The 18,767-nt window shown below is 38.6% G+C and overlaps 2 protein-coding genes across 2 annotated transcripts; one reads left to right on the forward strand and one right to left on the reverse strand.

Annotated features, from left to right (window-relative positions):
* Positions 1–816: 816 nt before the first annotated feature.
* LOC131320619 (peroxidase 4-like) lies at positions 817–3,337 on the forward strand. Its single transcript, XM_058351367.1, has 4 exons — positions 817–1,128; positions 1,547–1,738; positions 2,075–2,240; positions 2,723–3,337. Exons 1-4 carry the CDS (start codon positions 910–912, stop codon positions 3,115–3,117), a joined length of 972 nt encoding a protein of 323 aa, XP_058207350.1. The 5' UTR covers positions 817–909; the 3' UTR covers positions 3,118–3,337.
* An 11,935-nt stretch (positions 3,338–15,272) lies between these two features.
* Positions 15,273–16,388, reverse strand: LOC131320620 (uncharacterized). The gene has a single exon (XM_058351369.1). The coding sequence runs from the start codon at positions 16,322–16,324 to the stop codon at positions 15,725–15,727; it is 600 nt and encodes a 199-aa protein (XP_058207352.1). The 5' UTR covers positions 16,325–16,388; the 3' UTR covers positions 15,273–15,724.
* Between the last annotated feature and the right edge of the window lie 2,379 nt (positions 16,389–18,767).

Below are 18,767 nucleotides of genomic sequence, written 5' to 3' on the forward strand. Positions count from 1 at the left end.
AAAAGGACAAGGACATCTAAAGGAAAAGTTACTTACTTAATAAGACTACCCGAGACCTAAAATGTTGGCAAGAGACCAACAAAAAAGGCCAAGCTCAAATCCTAAATAAACACCCTAAACATCCATCTACACCCAAAAAACAGCCACCAAACAAAGAGGACGCTTACTATTGTAAAACTATTGTTGATGGATCGATGATTAATTTTTGAAAACATGATTTTTTTTTAGGTATTATATAGTATGAATAATATTAGAACACGTGTGCTTTTTTTTGGTAGTAAACACTCTCTCCGTCCAAAATAAAGTGTTCGGTTCACAGAATGAGAACTTAAAAAAAAGCAATTAGGGAAAGAAAAATTTGAAAGTTTTTGAACCAAGATACTAGATTTTAACGAGTTCCTTTAGTAATGTTTTAAAAAAGTTTGAATTTGTTCAAAAATATACGTATTCTGTAAGTTAACTTCACTTGCGGATTGAACATTCTTTAGGATGATGGAAGGATTATATTGACCCTGCAAGTTTGAGTTCTGGCCCCGCAGGCCGCATCTAATAAAGTGTTCGTTATGATCGAGCTAACATTTTCTAAAAGTGGCATACGCTTTTCTCCCACTACTCGCAAACCTTCGCTCAATCAATCAAAAATCAATCCATTCAAACCCCTATTCTGCTTTTTGTTTTTTTCTTCTTTCCACAGTAGAAATGCCATGCCATGCAATGCAATGGAGTCCGCGAGTTAGGTAACCTGCCTCAGCCCCCCACTCCCCGGAGAGATAGCACTCTAGAAACTCTCTCTCTCTCTATATATATACCACCAAGGTCTAAAGCCATTATTCTTCACAACACACACCTAGCTATTCTCCTCTTCAACACCACTTCTTTCTTAAGTCACTTCACATTATATACACAGCAATGGCTTTGTTCTCTTCCTCTTTCAGGGCCATTGTGACTCTGGCATTCCTCATACTCTTCATGGGAAGCACTTCAGCTCAACTCTCGACTACTTTCTACTCCAATTCTTGCCCAAACCTTTTCAGCACTGTCCAATCTGTTGTGAAATCTGCCATTGCAAAAGAAGCCCGGATGGGCGCCTCTCTCCTTCGCTTATTCTTCCACGACTGCTTCGTTAACGTAATTTTCCTTCGCTAGTTATGATTTATTATTATTACATAATAAAAAGCTTTTGGAGCCTAACTTCTGTCAAAATCTTTAGTTCTTGAAGCAACTGAGAATGTGATTGAAGAAAGAAGAAAATCATTGAATAACAACTTGAACTCTTATTTTGTAACTTACTTTACCTCTTGGATTCTTTGTTTTTGCATTGTCATCAAATAACTACTTTAATTGATTTCCGCGCATCCAAAATTAGGCAGATTGGCGAATTGGTAGTGACAATATATACAAATAAAAATCATTAGATTAAAAGTACTTGGTAATTTGGCAACTAGGACACCTAAATAAATGTCCTGTTTCTATAGCTAAAACTTATCCTCAGACCAGCTAGTATAAGTTTTCAAACAATCCCTTTCTCTGTTTTTCCATTTTCCAGGGATGCGACGGATCAATCCTGCTTGATGATACATCTACATTCACCGGGGAGAAGGGGGCAGCTCCAAATTTGAATTCAGTCCGGGGATTTGATGTCATAGACAACATCAAGTCCGCGGTAGAGAAAGCGTGCCCGAATGTTGTCTCCTGCGCTGATATATTGGCCATTACTGCTAGAGACTCTGTTGTCACTGTAAGTAGTACTCAAAACCTATAAAAAATGAAAGCATTCAATCCAATAACTTCTTAAGCTAACCTCAGGGGTTTGGTTAAGTGAGCATGAGAAAGTAAATGTTTGTCCTCCATGAGGTCACATATGTTCAAATCCCATGAAAGCTAAACCTTAGGCCACTGGAGGGTTTTGCTCGGTCGTTAACTTTAGGACTACGGAATCTGTCAACGTGCGCCTAAGCTGGCCCGGAGATCCGTTTTTAAAGAAAAAAATAAAAATAAAAGATCAACTTCTTAAGTTCATGAATTACTCTAATATGTAGTTGTTGAACTTGTTGCATGTGTGATGCTAACGCAGCTTGGGGGGCCTAGTTGGAGTGTAACATTGGGAAGAAGAGATGCAAGGACAGCTAGCCAGGCTGCTGCAAATACCAGCATTCCTCCTCCAACTTCTAACCTTAGTGCCCTTCTCTCCAGATTCAGTGCTCTTGGACTTTCCGCCAAGGACATGGTTGCTCTCTCTGGTTTGTTCTCTCACGTAATCTCTTTTGTAAAAATGAACTTTTGTATCAGCCCAATAGTACTTCAATACAATAGCATAAAAGGCCCATCCAGAAATATTACTACAAGTAGTTTGAATAGAAGTAAACTATCTCACTTTTTATGAAAATATTCACCATAGCCTAAATAAGTTGACTTTTATGATAAAAAAAATACTAATAAGTTGACTCTTTTATAACAAGAATCATAATTGAAAACAGATTTGTCGGACATCTCCAACATTAGTCTTTGGTCGGTTTGTACTTTGTCATAACCCAAATAAATTGACTTATGATAAAAGAATAATAATAAGTTGACTCTTTTAAAATAGTAAGAATCAAAATTCAAAAAAAAAAAAAAAAAAAATTTCGGACATCCCAAACAGAGCCTTAATTCAGACCTGAAAATTGCGAAATTGTAATGACCTATATATAATTTGTTTTATTATCTTCTTTGCAAAACACAGGATCTCACACAATTGGGCAAGCAAGGTGTACCTCATTCAGAGCACGCATATACAACGAGACCAACAACCTCGACTCCTCATTGGCCCAAACACGGCGGAGCAACTGCCCCAGCGCCGTCGGCTCGGGCGACAACAACTTGGCCCCGCTCGACCTCCAAACCCCAACATCTTTCGACAACAACTACTACAAGAACCTCGTTAATCGGAGGGGACTCCTCCACTCCGATCAACAGCTCTTCAACGGTGGCTCTACCGACTCGATGGTCCGCACTCTTAGCGGTAGCCCGAGCACCTTCGCCTCTGATTTCGTTGCGGGCATGATCAAGATGGGGAATATCAGTCCCCTCACTGGATCCAATGGGGAGATTAGGAAGAATTGCAGGAAGAGAAATTAATTAATTAAGTGAGCGATTGGGATAATTTGGGGATTTTGAATAAATGTACCATGGTTGATGTTGGAGATGTGTGTAATTGGGATAGCCCGTTTTGGTCAAGAGAAAATTAGCAGTTAAGTTCGTTCAGGAGTGTATTAGATTTCCAGGTTTTCATGGAAAATCTAGATGAGATTTCCTGTGAAAATCCTAAATAAAAAAACCTTCGTTTTGTGGACTTCAATTCTGTTTTTTCAGTACCAAGTTCCTGAACATTATGCAAAGCAAGGAATTTGCATCAAACAATATTAATTCTAGCACTGCACCCACTTACCCTCCCCCAAAAAAAATAAAAAATACTCACATGAGTGGTGGGTCCCGCTGATGTAGGAGCATAATAATTCTAATCTGGAAAACGAAGAGTTATCTTAATTAGTTCAAAGTGTCTTTTAGTTTCTAGTCAATGTCTTTTAATTTCTGGTCTAAGAATATGTGTTTCTAGTAAGTTGTGTTTTTGTTTTAATAGTGGTCTAGGTATTTGAAAGGTCTAGTTAAGAATTGTGTAGGTTTTATTAGGAATCTTGAATGCAAGTATTTCTTGCTTGAGAGTGAGTGATTCCTCCGACAATCAAGTGTGTGACTAGGTCGCGTGAGTGTCTTCCGCGATTAGCAACATCGAGTAATTCCGTTGCCCCCGGTGAGTGGCTTCCAGGGACTATCCCATCCTTCGCGGGTTTCGGCCTGCATCAAATTGGTATCAGAGCGGTGATCCTACCCTGCTGAGTTTTCATCCTGTGGCATTTTGAGATAAAATGTTGCGCGTGAATGAAAGACCGAGGAAAGATTATGCGTTGGAAAGAATTTTTTTCGATGAAGATTCGACAATTTCTTAACCACTGGTGGATTGGAATTTGCCTCCAATTTATGATGAGTACACTAAAGAAGGATTCTTAATCATCAAACGACATCAATACTCTGGTTCGATAACAATTGGAAAGACCATAGTTAAGTGTTACCAAACCTTTCAGCTATGATGGACATGAGAAGACAATAAAGTTATCTGCTCCAAAAGTCTCACACACTGTTAAGCACCCGTTATTGCATTGGAGGATGCGCTAGCTGTCTAGTCTTAGTTACTCTTATAGCTTAAATAGTTGTTTTAAACTGCTTTTGCTCGTTAGATGTGTTGGCTCTGCTTGTGTAGAAAATTGGCCAAAGAAGGAATTCTAAAGCAAGGCAAGGCAAGGCAAAGCAAAGCGGCTGAAGTTATTGGGTTCGGCATCGATGTAAAGAAATCCATTACATCGATGCCGAAGCAATTAATGGAATCAGACATAAGCTGTTCGGCATCGATGGGAAGTAAGGAGATCCATCAATGCCGAGGTCATTAGTGAAGCAGTGTAAGCCTTTCCCCATCGATGCCGAGGGCTTTAGGAGGACGTTTTGGAGCATCTTGGAGAATATTCTGTGCGCGTACTTGGAAGATATAAAAGCCGTGATGTTACTTTGTAAACAAGTAGAATAGATTTGATTACATCATTTGTAAATCTAGATTTAGATTTTAAATTGTTCTTGGTTGTTCTTTAATTTCCAGCTTTGAATCTTTAATTTTCTGTCTTCATTAATTAGTTTTTGATATTGTCGTCTTCATTAAAGTTGTAGTAAATCCATTGATCTATCGTTTAATCTAATTTTCTTCTAGCGTTATTATTTCAATTATGTTAAGTAGATTTTTGCTTACTCTTATCTCAATAGATATGTGTGAGTAGCTTTTCAAGGTTTGGTCATGGGGTGATTAGCACCTCATGGCTCAAGTAGAATTGTGTTTTTCACCATAAAGTTTAAACCTTTGGTTCGAGAATCGATGTGGGGTTCGGGTTTATTTGTCAAATCGCTAAGGTGTTAATCTCCTTGATCATGTGTATGTAAGAGTTTCGCCTACTTACCACACATGATGCTTGGAGCTCTGATGCACGAGGCATTTGCTAAAAAAATTATAGAGCTGGCTTGGTAATCGAACCATCTTATTTTTCGATTTGGGAACTTTAATTGTGTATCCTGAACCGCGTAATTGGGTGAGAAATGCAGTTTAACTTGAGTCGTGAGTGTTAGTAATTCCTAGACCTAACCTACTTTTTATCTTAGTTTATTCGCTTTTCAATTTAGCTCATTTTACTTTTCACTACACACATAAAATCAAGTTGACTGTCTAAAAGCCGAAAACCCGAGCTTACATCTACAAATCCAGCAAAGCCGTATTAATTATTCCCGTGGGTACGATCCCGGTCTTCCGGATTATCATGTTTCAACTGACGTATTAAGCCCTACGCTTGGGGCGTTATTCCATAATATCGAAGTGAACGAAGCATTTTTGGCGTCATTGCCGGGGATTTCTTATTATGGCTTTCTTGGAGGTTCGACAAACCACTGTAAGTATCCCGCTTTCGTCTAGTAGTAGTTTAGTACTCCTTCCGTCCCTAAATGTTTGGCACTTTCATGTTTTTTATTGTCCCATATTATTTGTCCATTTTGAAAAGTCAAAAGCAAAATATGGTAAATTTCCTATGTTACCCTTTTCTTTTGGGCACCAAATTTCAAATTCAAATTTTCAAGTACTATTCAAAGTACACTAGAAGGGTAAGATTGGACACTTGATTTTTGCACAATACAATAATATTTGTTCCTTAAAAGTTAGAACTCCCAAAAGTGCCAAACATTTAGGGACGGAGGGAGTAGTTTATTTGTTAGTAGTTCATATTTAGTTTGGTGGATACCTCTAACCTGGTTATACCAAACTTGAGGTGTAACGAAGCCAGGCTAAATATTGAGTTTGTTCTTAGTTAGTTTAGCGTAGTTAATTTAGTTAGTTAGCTTAAATTGATTGCATTGCTTAGCCGAGGTGGTGGCATAATCCATCGCATATTCTGTTTGTTGAGTTGAGGTGACGGCATAGCCCCTCCTGTCTGGTAGTTTGTTGGTAGTTAGTTAATATTTGTGTTAGTTTATGCCTGTTTATCGAAGTCCAATTTCCAATCGGCTTCATCGTTCTTCTTCACCGCCAAGAATCTATAACATTGTTAGGGCGTATCCTGCCCACTCTCCGCCTCGCAAATTAAATCACAATCGCAAAGGCCCAATGGCCGAAGAAGCTCCAGTTCGTACTCTACATGATTATCTGAATCCAGAACGGGCTCCTCAAGTATCTCCTATCGTTATTCCAACTCTGACTGCTGGGAATGCATTTGAATTCAAAACTGAGTATCTTCGGATAATTCCAGAATTTCGGGGGCGAGAATTGGAGGATCCTTATTTGCATATCCGGGAATTCGAGAATATTCTACATTCTTTCGTTACAGTTCCGGGGCAACTAGATCAAGCTCACCTGAAGTTGTTTCCATTCACTCTCAAAGACAAGGCAAAACAGTGGTTCAATTCTTTGAAGCCTCAATCTTTGCGTAACTGGGGAGATGTTCAGGATGCTTTCATCACTAAATTCTTTCCAGCAAGCAAGACGAAGTTACTTATCGATCAGATTCAATGTTTCAAGCAAATGGATGAAGAGACTTACCACAAGTATTGGGAGCGATACAAGGACTTGCTTATGTCGGTTCCTCATCACAACCTTCCATTGTATCTCAGAGTCAACTATTTCTACACAGGGTGTTCTCAAGAGAGTAAACAGCTTCTGGATACTATGGGTGGAGGTGATTTTATGGGGAAGACACCGGAGGATGCTTGGGATTACTCTGAGTCACTAGTTGAGAAGACCCAGTCTTGGCAGTTTGCAGATCCAAGAGATAGAGCGATGTTCAATCAAAGTCCTACAAGTTCAAGGAAATTCTCTATTGCGGAGCATACAACTTTTGAAACTCGATTGATCCTTTGGAAGTTGCTCTTACAGCCGATGAGGTCGAATTTCTCGAGTCTTCTGAAATGAGTTATTTGTGTTCATTGTTTAATGAGGAAGATGAAGCTTGCGCTATGAATTCTTGGACTCCAAAGTTTGAAGAGTTTGAGGAGCTACCACCAATCGAGAAGATGGTTCTTCCATCTAGTGTTGAGCCACCGAAGTTGGAGTTGAAACCCTTGCCCAACACTTTGAAGTATGTTTTCCTTGGAGACAATGAGACCTATCCTTTGGTAATCTCCTCCTCTCTTAGGAATCTCTGAGAGATGAAATTGATTACTTTATTAAGGAGACACATGAAAGCTATAGGATGGACCATTGCGGATATCAAAGGGATTGATGCTACTCTTTGCTCTTATCATATTGCTTTGGAGGATAATGTCAAGCTGTCTTGCAAACCCCAATGCCGTTTGAACCCTATTATGAAGGATGTAGTTCGTGCTGAAGTTTTGAAGCTCTTGGATGTTGGGATCATTTATCCCATCGCTGATAGTAAATGGGTGAGCCCAATTCAAGTTGTACCGAAGAAATTCGGAGTTACAGTTGTGCGTAATGAGGAGAATGAGCTAGTGCCAACATGTGTTTAGACGGGATGGAGAGTCTGTATTGATTATCGGAAACTCAACGTAAGCACAAGAAAGAATCATTTCCTTTTGCCGTTCATCGATCAGATCTTGGAAAGGATAGCCGGACATGCATTCTATTGTTTTTTAGATGGTTATTCCGGTTACAATCAAATTGAAGTTGCTCTAGAGGATCAAGAGAAAATGACTTTCACTTGCCCTTTCGAAACTTTCGCTTATCGACGTATGCCGTTTGGTTTGTGCAATGCTCCGGGAACGTTTTCAAGGTGTATGATGGGGATTTTTAGTGACATGGTCGAAAAGATTATAGAGGTTTTCATGGATGATTTCTCTATTTTTGGTGACTCATTCGAAGCTTGCTTGTCCAATTTAGAGAAAGTTCTAACACGATGTGAGGAAAAGAATTTGGTGCTAAACTGGGAGAAATGTCATTTCATGGTTACTCAGGGTATCGTTTTGGGCAACATTGTATCGTCAAAGGGAATTGAGGTGGATAAGGCCAACGTTGATTTAATTAGGAATCTCCCTACTCCAAAGTATGTCAAAGACATCCGTTCTTTCTTGGGGCATGCTGGGTTTTATCAACGTTTTATTAAGGACTTTAGTGCTATCTCTCGCCCCTTGTGCCATCTTCTTGCCAAGGATGTACCGTTTGAATGGTCTCCCACATGCGAGCAAGCATTTGTCAAGTTGAAGGATAGTCTCACTTCTCCTCCTATCGTGCAACCACCCGATTAGAGCCTCCCGTTTGAGCTTATGTGTGATGCAAGTGACTATGCTGTAGGTGCTGTCTTGGGGCAAAGGAAGGACAAACACCCATATGTGATCCATTATGCAAGTAAGACGTTGAATGATGCGCAGATGAATTACACTACCACAAAAAAGGAGTTATTTGCCGTGGTGTTTGCTCTTGACAAATTCCGGTCATACTTGATCGGTGGCGCTCCTATTACCATTTATACGGACCACTCTGCTCTCAAGTATTTACTCACCAAGCAAGATGCCAAAGCTCGTTTGATAAGGTGGATTCTACTTTTCCAAGAATTCAATTTGACCATTAAGGATAAGAAGGGTGTCGATAATGTGATAGCCGTCCATTTATCGAGGCTACAGTTTGAGGATCCTACTCCGAATCTTTAGATTATGGACACGTTCCCGGATGAACAGTTGCTGGCCGTTTCAAGTACCCCATGGTTTGCTGACATTGTGAATTTTTTGGCTACAGGTCTTTTACCACCGCATTGGTCTCCTCAAGAACGTCGTCATTTCCTTCATGAAGTACGGATGTTCTCATACGACGACCCTTATCTTTTCAAGTATTGTCAGATCAAATCGTGCGCCGTTGTGTTCCAGATTCAGATCAACGAAGAATTCTCGAGTTTTGCCATTCGGAAGCTTATGGGGGCCACTACTCATCTAAGAAGACTTCCGCCAAGGTGCTACAATGTGGGTTCTATTGGCCAAGTTTGCACAAGGATGCTTATCACTTTTGCGTCGCTTGTGAACGTTGTCAAAAGCTTGGAAGTGTGACTCGGAAGGACGAAATGCCACTATCAAACATTCTAGTAGTCGAGATTTTTGATTATTGGGTCATTGACTTCATGGGACCGTTTCCTATTTCTTTCGGGAATTTGTACATCCTATTGGCGGTTTATTATGTATCGAAATGGGTTGAAGCAATTGCAACGCATACCAATGATGCCAAGGTGGTGTTGAAGTTCCTTAAGGATAATATTTTGTCACGCTTCGGAATGCCAAGAGCTATCATCAGCGACCAAGGCACCCACTTTTGCAATCGCATCTTTGAAGCCTTGATGAAGAAATTATGGCATCACTCACAAGGTCTCCACCGCTTATCATCCTCAAACGAATGGGCAAGCAGAGTTGGCAAATAGAGAAATCAAGCATATCTTGGAGAAGACGGTGAATCCGAACCGTAAAGATTGGAGTCTTCATTTGACCGATGCACTTTGGGCTTATCGCATAGCATACAAGACCATCTTGGGAGCTTCGCCGTATCGTTGGGTTTTTGGAAAAGCATGCCATCATCCGGTAGAGCTCGAGCACAAAGCATATTGGGCAATCAAGACACTGAATTATCGTTTACCGGCCGCCGGGGCACATAGAAGGCTACAACTCAACGAGCTTGGAGAGATTTGGAGAGATGCTTATGACAACACCGCCATATACAAAGCAAAAGTCAAAGCTTACCACGACAAACGAATTCACCGGAAAGACTTTGAGGTTGGCCAGAAGGTACTCTTATACAATTCTAAGCTTCATTTGTTTCCTGGTAAATTACGTTCTCATTGGGCTGGCCCATATGTTGTTGAACATGTTTATCCTCATGGTGCTGTTGATGCTTTGAATCCAACTAATGGTAAATCTTTTAAAGTAAATGGTCAAAAACTTAAACCATTTCTTGGTATTTTTGAGGTTGGAGAACCGGATGAGGAGTTGATCGATCCAGTTTACACGGTCGATCCGTTGATCTAGCTTGTCTTCACTATATTTGCACGGAGAGTGAAAGCGTAATCGCTGAACTTAATTGTTTGTCGGACCTGGCCCCCAAGTAGGGGGTACCCACCATTGACTTGGGTATACGTAACTTCGCACGCCGCTACTAAAAGAAGGATCGTGTGCCCAGCTCCGGTTCGAAGGGCAAATCATTTAATATCAGTGACATAGGGCTTTAATTAGCTTTTTTGATAGGAGTAATTCACAGTAAAACACTCACGTCTTCCAGATTAGCCCCAACGGGGGCGGTATAGATCCATAGGTTAGGTCTTGATATTCCCGTGCTAACGCACTTGGCTCTATCTTATTGCTTACCTGGTTACGATCTTAGGGGACGCTGGACTTCATTGTTTGGCAGAGTCTAGCTGTGACTTTGACGCTCCGAGTTCTGATATTAAATTGTATATATTGTACTTATTTGTTTTTCCTTCTTGTTTTGCCATATTTTGTTTAGTATGCATGTTTTGTTTAGTTATGTTATGTCTTTCTTGTTTTGAATAAAGTCTTGGAGACACCTCTCATGCAAAAAGATTTCACCAATGTGTGTGTGTAAAAAGGGCTTTCATTAGTTATTCTTGGTAATAGTTTATCGTTAATGATCCATGCTCTCGGTAATTGCCCTAATCGGAGGCAACTTAGGTCTGTGAGTGAGGTTTAATATTGCCTGGAGTGCACACTAGGTTGTATTGTATCTTACTTTGTTTTGATCCTAGGGGACGCTAAACTTAGTTGTTTGGCGAGGTCAAGCGATAAATTTTATTACGGGCGCTAGCATAACAAATTTTCGACGGTCTAGTATAGCCACCCATTTCTCACCCTACCGGTAAGAGATGAGAAGAAAAGTATGATTCGTGAGATCGCGTGATGATCGGGTGGTGCATTGCATTTCATTCTATTTCGCATGTCATTTTTAATTGTTTTGTGTGTTTTCTTAGTGTTTTCTTTACCTTCTGTCTTTTCACTTTTGTTTTGTTTGAAAGCCGGATAACACAGGCCGGTGGTTCTAATGTCATTTGTTTTGTGGAAAGTCGTCCTTTTAAGTTTTCTGCAGGGTTTATTTGCTACCACATCAGCCTTGGTAGTTTGGGCCTAAAGCCGGAGTGAGTGAGGCGTTCAAGAGCCCTAAGCATGTGTGCAGTTAAGTGCCGCAGTTGTTAGTCCGATAAAGCTTTGGATATGGCCAAGTGTGACTAGCTATGGTTTCAAGTTGGTAGAACCGAAGGAGTAAACCTTGGAAGCATCTAATCTGGCTGGAGTAAGGCATTGACATGAAATCCTCCAACTTGGTCGAGGAATTTAGGGGTTGACATTCCCCTTGGACGGTATACTTGCACACTCTTCCTCTCTTTGTTCTTGTTCTTCATGCTATGAGAGCATAGCATCGCTTTAAGTTAGGGGGAGAGGTTAGCTTATGTGCCACTCATTTTCATTTTTGTAAAAATTTAAAAAATCCAAAAACAATACAAATTAAAAATCAAAAAATGAGAAAATTGAAAATTTTCAAAAATAAATAAAAACTTTTTACTTGCAATTCTTCATTTTGTCACGATTTTTAGCTCTTTTCATGACTTGTTGCATATTCAATAATTGTTAGTTGGCAAGAGTTCGTAGCAATCCTAAGAAATTTTGTACTTCTCAATTTGCATGCTTAGTTGAAAATTGAACGGTTTAGGTGTTAAGTAAGTTTTTGAGCAAGTTTTAGCCCATATCCCCATCTTTCAATAAACAATGTTTGTAGTTAGGAAAATAATCGCATGACCATCTCTAATTGTGTTTGAATTTCGATTTTCAATCATTTTGGAATCCAAGGCGCACTTAAAAAAGGATACAAGGCATTCTTTGCATTATCATACCACATATGTGTCACCTTGTCCAACTTTGCATCCGATTATTTTCCCGTCTTTGATCTAACCTAGGTATCTAGTTGTTCGGAGGGATATTGGGATGAGCGTTCATTATAAAAAGGTGTTTTGGGGGTGTTATTTGAAATGTTGGAAGTTCTGGGTTTCAGATTGAAGGAAGGGCAAAATTGCTAAGTTATATGCATCGGCATCGATGGGAAGTAAGGAGATCCATCGATGCCGAATGGATTTTCCAATTATCCAGCTAACAGCATCGGCATCGATGGAAAGAAATACATTACATCGATGCCGAGGTGTCTTTCAGAAGCAGTTCAATCGAGTCCAGTGTTTAACATACACTCTACTATCGAATCCAACTTCAATTTTGGGAAAAAGAAAAGTTGATGGAGTTGAAGTTGAAGTTGTTAGTCATGAAATGATTGATAACTTGGAGTTACATGCAACTGAACCATCCCAACAATTTTCATTGCTTTCAAGAGTCATGAAAGTGTTCTATTTGCGAGTTGGTCGCAAACCAAAATTCAAGGAACATCTCGTGCAAAAGCAAATGATGGAACAACTCATTGGTCAACCCGTGGACCATGGGAAGTTATAATCGAGGTCGAGTTATTTTGAAGAAAGGGAGAATGATGCAGGAGCATAATAATTCTAATCTGAAAAACGATGGGTTATCTTAATTAGTTCAAAGTGTCTTTTAGTTTCTAGTCAATGTCTTTTAATTTCTAGTCTAAGAATATGTGTTTCTAGTAAGTTGTGTTTTTGTTTTAATAGTGGTCTAGGTATTTAAAAGGTCTAGTTGAGAATTGTGTAGGTTTTATTAGGAGTCTTGAATAGTCTTTGTAATGCTTATAAATAGTTGATCTAATGAAATGAAAAGTAGAGTTTGAATTTATGAAAACGTTATGCAAGTATTTCTTGATTGAGAGTGAGTGATTCCTCCGACAATCAAGTGTGTGACTTGGTCGCGTGAGTGTCTTCCGCGATTAGCAACGTCGAGTGATTCCGTTGCCCTCGGTGAGTGGCTTCCCGGGACTAACCCATCATTCGCGGGTTTCGGCCTGCATCACCCGCACACATTGGAGGTGCTAGTGTGTTTGAGACCCATCATTCATGTGTGTCTGGGTGTGTAAATAGGTGTGGTGCTAGCAAAGTTGTACATCAAATACTATGAACGAAATTCTAGAATTCTGACTAGGAATGATAAACTAGCCAAGCAGGTAGTTGATCAAACTTGGTTTGATAACTTAATGAGCATCAAAAATATGTTCAAGCTTAGTTTATTTATGAAGCCGATCTCAAACGAGTTTTAATCAAGCCAAACACGAGCTGTTCTCAAGTAATTTGAATTTTTTATACTCCCTCCGTCCCATTTTTATTGTCTATTATTCTGTTTGTCTCTTTTATGCCTTTTGCTTATATCTTTTAGTATGGATCTTAAAAAATATGCAATATGAATCTTGTTTGATAGATCTCGATTAGTTTTATAATACAAAGTTTTCAAAATTATGAAAAACATATAGATTGAAAGATATAAGCAATTCAAAAATAGCACGAAATTTAAAAATGGATAGTAAAAATGGGACGAATGGAGTACATAATAAGCCGAACGAGTCAAGTAGTAGCTTGTTCAAGCTTGGCTTGAAACCTTAACTAGCTTCAAAAAAAATGTTCAAGCTTGATTTGATTATGTAACAAATCAATCTTAAATAAGTTTTTGATAAACAAACATAAGCTCAGACTCGAATAACTTGATTCGTTTAGCGGCCTTAATTTTTAGTGGTCCTGGCCTCAAACTTTAGTTTATTTTGGGCTTTAACAATGTAATAAATGTCTCACTCTCCCTTGGGCTGAAGCCCACTTATTTTGTTCTGGCAAGCAATAATCTGGCATTCAGCCCGGGAGAAAAAAATATATCTTGCATCGGTGCATCGAATCATGAAGGGATTATTTCGGTTCGCGGGACCAGCTTATTTTCTTATTTTTTTCAAATAATGATAAGATATTTAAAGCATACTCAAATTTTTCTAATTAAAAACTAAACTTGTTTAGCTAGCATTTACTTATTTGTATTTATTTGAGGAAATTATATTTGCAATAATAAAAATAGATATAGTATGAACAAAACCATGTTACTTGTTTGTTCCATAAATTTTTTTTTTTTGTTAAACTTAGATGTCCAGGCTAACAAAAAGAACAATGAGCCAAATAAGCCCCAAGACTGTTAGAAATTTTCAAATTATATTTTGGTTAGAGATTTTTGTGAAAGATTGCAATACATTTTCACATGAGTTGTGTTTTTTATGTATATATAGTTACAACACCCAATAAATTGGAATGTATTTATTTGGAATGATGTATTTGTAGAAGAAGGGATGTGAAATGTAAGAGTGCCTTAGAAGGGACATGACGCCTCCCAATTAATTAGGGTCTACTAGAGACATGATTTTTGCAAAAAAGGTGCCTACGTACAAAGAGGCACGATCCTTCTTAATTAATGGTTCCTAATAGAAAGTGATTTTCCACGTGAGTGTCCCCAAAAGACATAATCCTTTCTATTATGTGTCTAATAAAAATATGACCTTTCACAAAATGACGTCTATAACTTTTGGAGGAAGATGATTTTTTGGAGGAAGTTGATGATTTCGAGGAAGGTGGTTCTCTTTCTTTGGAATTTTAATTCTGAGGTTTTGAGGTTTTTTGGTTTTATTTCATTCGGAATGTTCTTGTTTTCTTGGCGTTGGGTTGTTTAGGCTGTAGCTAGGTTGTTGGTTTGTTTAATTAGGGTGTGCGGGTTTATGTTGTGGTGTTTCGGTTGGCATATTTCCTTCTTTTAGTTTTGGTTTTAGAGTGGCGTTTTCGCTGGTTTACCTGTGATCCGTTTAATCTTTGTAATCCTTTTCAAAGATTAATAAAATCTTTTTTGCCAAGAAAAAAAAACTTTTGTAAAGTCATTCAACATCATCAAAAACTTCATATTGAATTGTGTTTTCTCTGCACACTACTCTATTTTCAGAATTATAGCATGCAAATATTTTGTTATTCGGCAGAAATAGAATATTAGTCTTTGATTCTATTACGTTTGCTTAGTAGATATTTTGTCTATCTTAAATTGTGCAAATGCATACATAAAGAATTTTGAGTTCGGGCTTCGTTCTACTTTGAAGGCAAATTTTATGTAACTTGGTGCATACGTTCTGGTGTGGGAAAATATTATTTTCAAAAAAGTGATTAAGTAACGCGCCTCGAAGTGGTTTTGTGTTTTCAAATTTCCAAATAAAAGCCGTCAAACCCCACTTCCAGAAGACCATATTTCCAACAAATTAAGACTAGTTGCAAATGTAAAATTATTTGAGTCTCTCTGGACAAAAAGAACACAAAGACTAGGAAGGCGGATGGTGCAGCGAGGCCAGCGCCTCAAAAGCGTTGCACCGTGCAACGCTCAATTTCACAATCCATAAGTATTAACTCTTTCCCGGAAGATTTTTTTAAAATCTAGACTATTAATTGCCAAGACGGACGATCTGGATGAAGCGCTACACCGTGCAGCACGCTTGGGGCGCTACAGCCTACTGGGTCCTGAGATCCCCTTTGTAGTGACGAGTAATACACCAGAAACCGAGAATTGCGTTCCCGCAGCTAGCATCCAATTTATTACAACCAAATTCTTGGTTCTGGCACCCAGAGCCAGCACAAAATGTTATAATTTTTTCAACTACTAAACCAGAAACTAAAATGCAGCAGATGAATCACACTAGTCGTGCCTAGCTTGCACCAAACCACAAAGTTGAGGCAGGAGATCCGGTACTGCTTCGTCGCAGCTCAATATCGTGATCCTCTTCATCTACCCTAAAACAGACGTTTGATCTTCGGGGGAACAAAAACCAGCTCCGCGGATTCTTCAGAGTTGAAGCTGAAGAATACGAGCCCGACGAACATGATGACGATACAGAAGAAGATGACAACGGCGGTGGTGGCACATGGTTTTTCCTTGACGGTAATAGCTTAGGGAAAATGGCGAATAGAAGATTTTGTTTGGGACCTTTTTTCGGAACCGCGTTGGTTTTAGGACTGGAAGTGAATCGGTAGGAAGGTGGAGGAGTGAGAGGAGTAAGACGGGAAGAATGAGGACCAGAAGTTAATACTGGGTATTTAGGGGTACCTGGCTGGGACTCCCACGTGAACGGGACTGAACCAGAAGATCCTCCATAGTAGAGGACTCTGAATGATGGTTCAGCCAGCTTGGAGTGGGAACTGATCATCTTCTCGAAGGAAAGCCTTGAGAGGAACTTTTCATCACTAATTGGCATTTCTGCATTTCCTCGAATATTGAGCTGCAATTCAAGAGTCTTTTTCCTCGCCATGAAGAGATCTGAACGATATGAAATAAGGTGAAGGGTAATAATAAAGATATATCTCCTAGCTAGGCAATGTGGTTGGTCTTTATGACTGTATATGTTGGTTAGGAAATCTGTCCTTGATTTTTTTTTTTTTTGGGTTCCACAATCAGAGTGTCGTCGGGTAGGTCATCCACGGTGGTATAATCAAAAATTAATTGTTCTTAAAGTTAAACGATGTTAGTGTAAAAGATGGCACATAATGGTATAATCAAACTTAGCAACATTCTTATAAATAACCAAATTTTGGATTTTGGATAACCAAAACTAGCAACAGTTTTTAATAATCAAAATTTGTGGATCTCACGCCACATAAAGTTAACTAGTTCCAAAATTTTTGTATACACGCGTGTTTCAACTGGTATTTTCTTCTTCTCTTGTTCGCCTACTCTATATCTTCTTCACTTCACCCACAAACTATTTCTCTTTATTTTCCTCAAAAAGTGAAGTTCATATCTTTCGATTATCTACAATTCAACCCATTGTTGCCGGATTAAGGTACTTTACTCTTTTTTCCCGTTTTTATTCCCTCCTCCCCCCTCCCCCCCAAAAAAAAAAAAAATTTCATAATAAGAGGAAAGGAAGTCACCGATTTTTACCCAAAATTAATTAAGAGATGTAATCGATATATTTTTGCCCAAAAAAAAAGTAAATGGAGGGAAGTGAATGGCGGAAAACAGAGGGGGAGAGAGAGAGTGAAATTGTAGTGGACCCTTATTTTGGTTATGGATTAGAAGTGATCATTGTGAAGCTCAACATTGTTAAGCTTAGCAACTTTTTAAGTGAATAATCAAAAACTGATGTGTCAACTTTTGGTTATCATTTTTTGATTATACCATTGTGGATGGTCTTACACACCTTAACTAATACCCTCACCGATCGGGTCAAAAAAAGGCCATACAGTTCTAGAGAATTCTTAAGAAATATGTCCTTGATTTTCGCACAGCAAGTTCTTACCAAAATGATGCGAGTGTAATAATGTCTATTTTATCTTTAAAAAATTAAGATAAAGATGCATGGCTTCAATCACCAAATCAAATCTAATTGTTTCTTGAATAATAGAAACGCGTCTTGGACCAAAAATAAAATCTAAACGCATAACTCTACGAAATAAATAACTCATAAAAAATTAACATGGAATCCACAATGAGCCCAGCATCCGATTGGACAAATTCATTCGGACAAATAAACTGGAAATAACTAGATTTTTTTATTTTTTTTTGGTCAAACGAAAATATGGAAACAATTAGATTTACCTTGGTAAAAGTTAAACAAACACAACTCAGGCCCAAATAAGCCTCGAGTTTTTTTGGGTTTGTCGTCCAAAATGGTGAAAACTGTTTAATGGTTCGATTCAAAAATAAATAAAATTAAAGACCCTTTATATTTACACAACAAGCTGAAAAAGACATGCACATTTAATACAGCTTTCCCTATTTTGTCGCAACATCAGCCACACTAAAGTGGTGACCACTAAAATTATTGTTGCGGGTATATAACTGAGGTTGTCACTTGTCACATATATAACTATGGTACCCAGCCAGCCAGCTAGCACCCAAATTTGTTTAAACTTTTCAATTGTGTCCTTTTGCTTTTCTGTAAATGAGTGCGGCCTTTGATGTGTAGTGGACTCTACCGTGTGTCGACTTCAGCTAGCCATCAACGATAACTTTTGAATTTCTTCGTTTTGGAAATTTTACCACCACAAAATATGAATGGGATATGAAGTTGGCCAAACTAAAATCATACCTGTTGTCTCGTTTTAAATCTACAACTTTGCCAACTACCGTCGAATAGGAACGGATGACAATACACACGCATTCTTCGAATTTCTTTTTTTTGAATAGCACATTCTTCGAATTTCATTGCACATTCAGAGATTTTACGCACTTCTCATAGATAGTGACGCCGTCCTAAAAGTAATTGTTAGTATTTTTTTTGACAATATAAAGTATAAATAAAAGAAAGACCAAATTAATTAAGTATTGACCCCACTTCTCAAAAATTCTGGCTAGCTCCGTGACCAAAAAAAATGTTTTTGTGAGTTGAGGGGACCCCTGTTAGAAATGAGTTTTGATCATTAAAAAAACACGTGCAATGTGAAAGACCTGATACGTACCAACAACCAAGTTTTACACCTCCACTGAAGATGCTCAAAAGTAGGTGCTCCTCTTGGCTTTAACTGGCCGAACTGTGCCTCCAATTCTGTTATTTGCAAACACCAAAATATAGCAAGCCTTTCATTAGAAACGACAAGGGGTCTGTCTTTTTTAGTGCGTTAGATGGTGTAGTGCGTCTTGATGTGCTTAACTTGAAATGTCATCATGACTATTTAAATCGTTTAATTTGTGAAAGATGAAAGATTCTTACTGGAACTTGTACATTTCGATGAACACTTTATTTGTACAGA

This window comes from Rhododendron vialii, chromosome 3a (genome assembly GCF_030253575.1).
Source record: "Rhododendron vialii isolate Sample 1 chromosome 3a, ASM3025357v1".
Lineage (NCBI taxonomy): Eukaryota > Viridiplantae > Streptophyta > Magnoliopsida > Ericales > Ericaceae > Rhododendron > Rhododendron vialii.

Excerpts from the sequence above, each read along its gene's own strand:
- LOC131320619 (XM_058351367.1), top strand. The coding sequence starts at position 910 with ATGGCTTTGTTCTCTTCCTCTTTCAGGGCCATTGTGACTCTGGCATTC. Across the intron at positions 1,129-1,546 it reads TCCACGACTGCTTCGTTAAC|GGATGCGACGGATCAATCCT; the intron begins GTAATTTTCCTT and ends TCCATTTTCCAG. Across the intron at positions 2,241-2,722 it reads GGACATGGTTGCTCTCTCTG|GATCTCACACAATTGGGCAA; the intron begins GTTTGTTCTCTC and ends TGCAAAACACAG.
- LOC131320620 (XM_058351369.1), bottom strand. The coding sequence starts at position 16,324 with ATGGCGAGGAAAAAGACTCTTGAATTGCAGCTCAATATTCGAGGAAAT.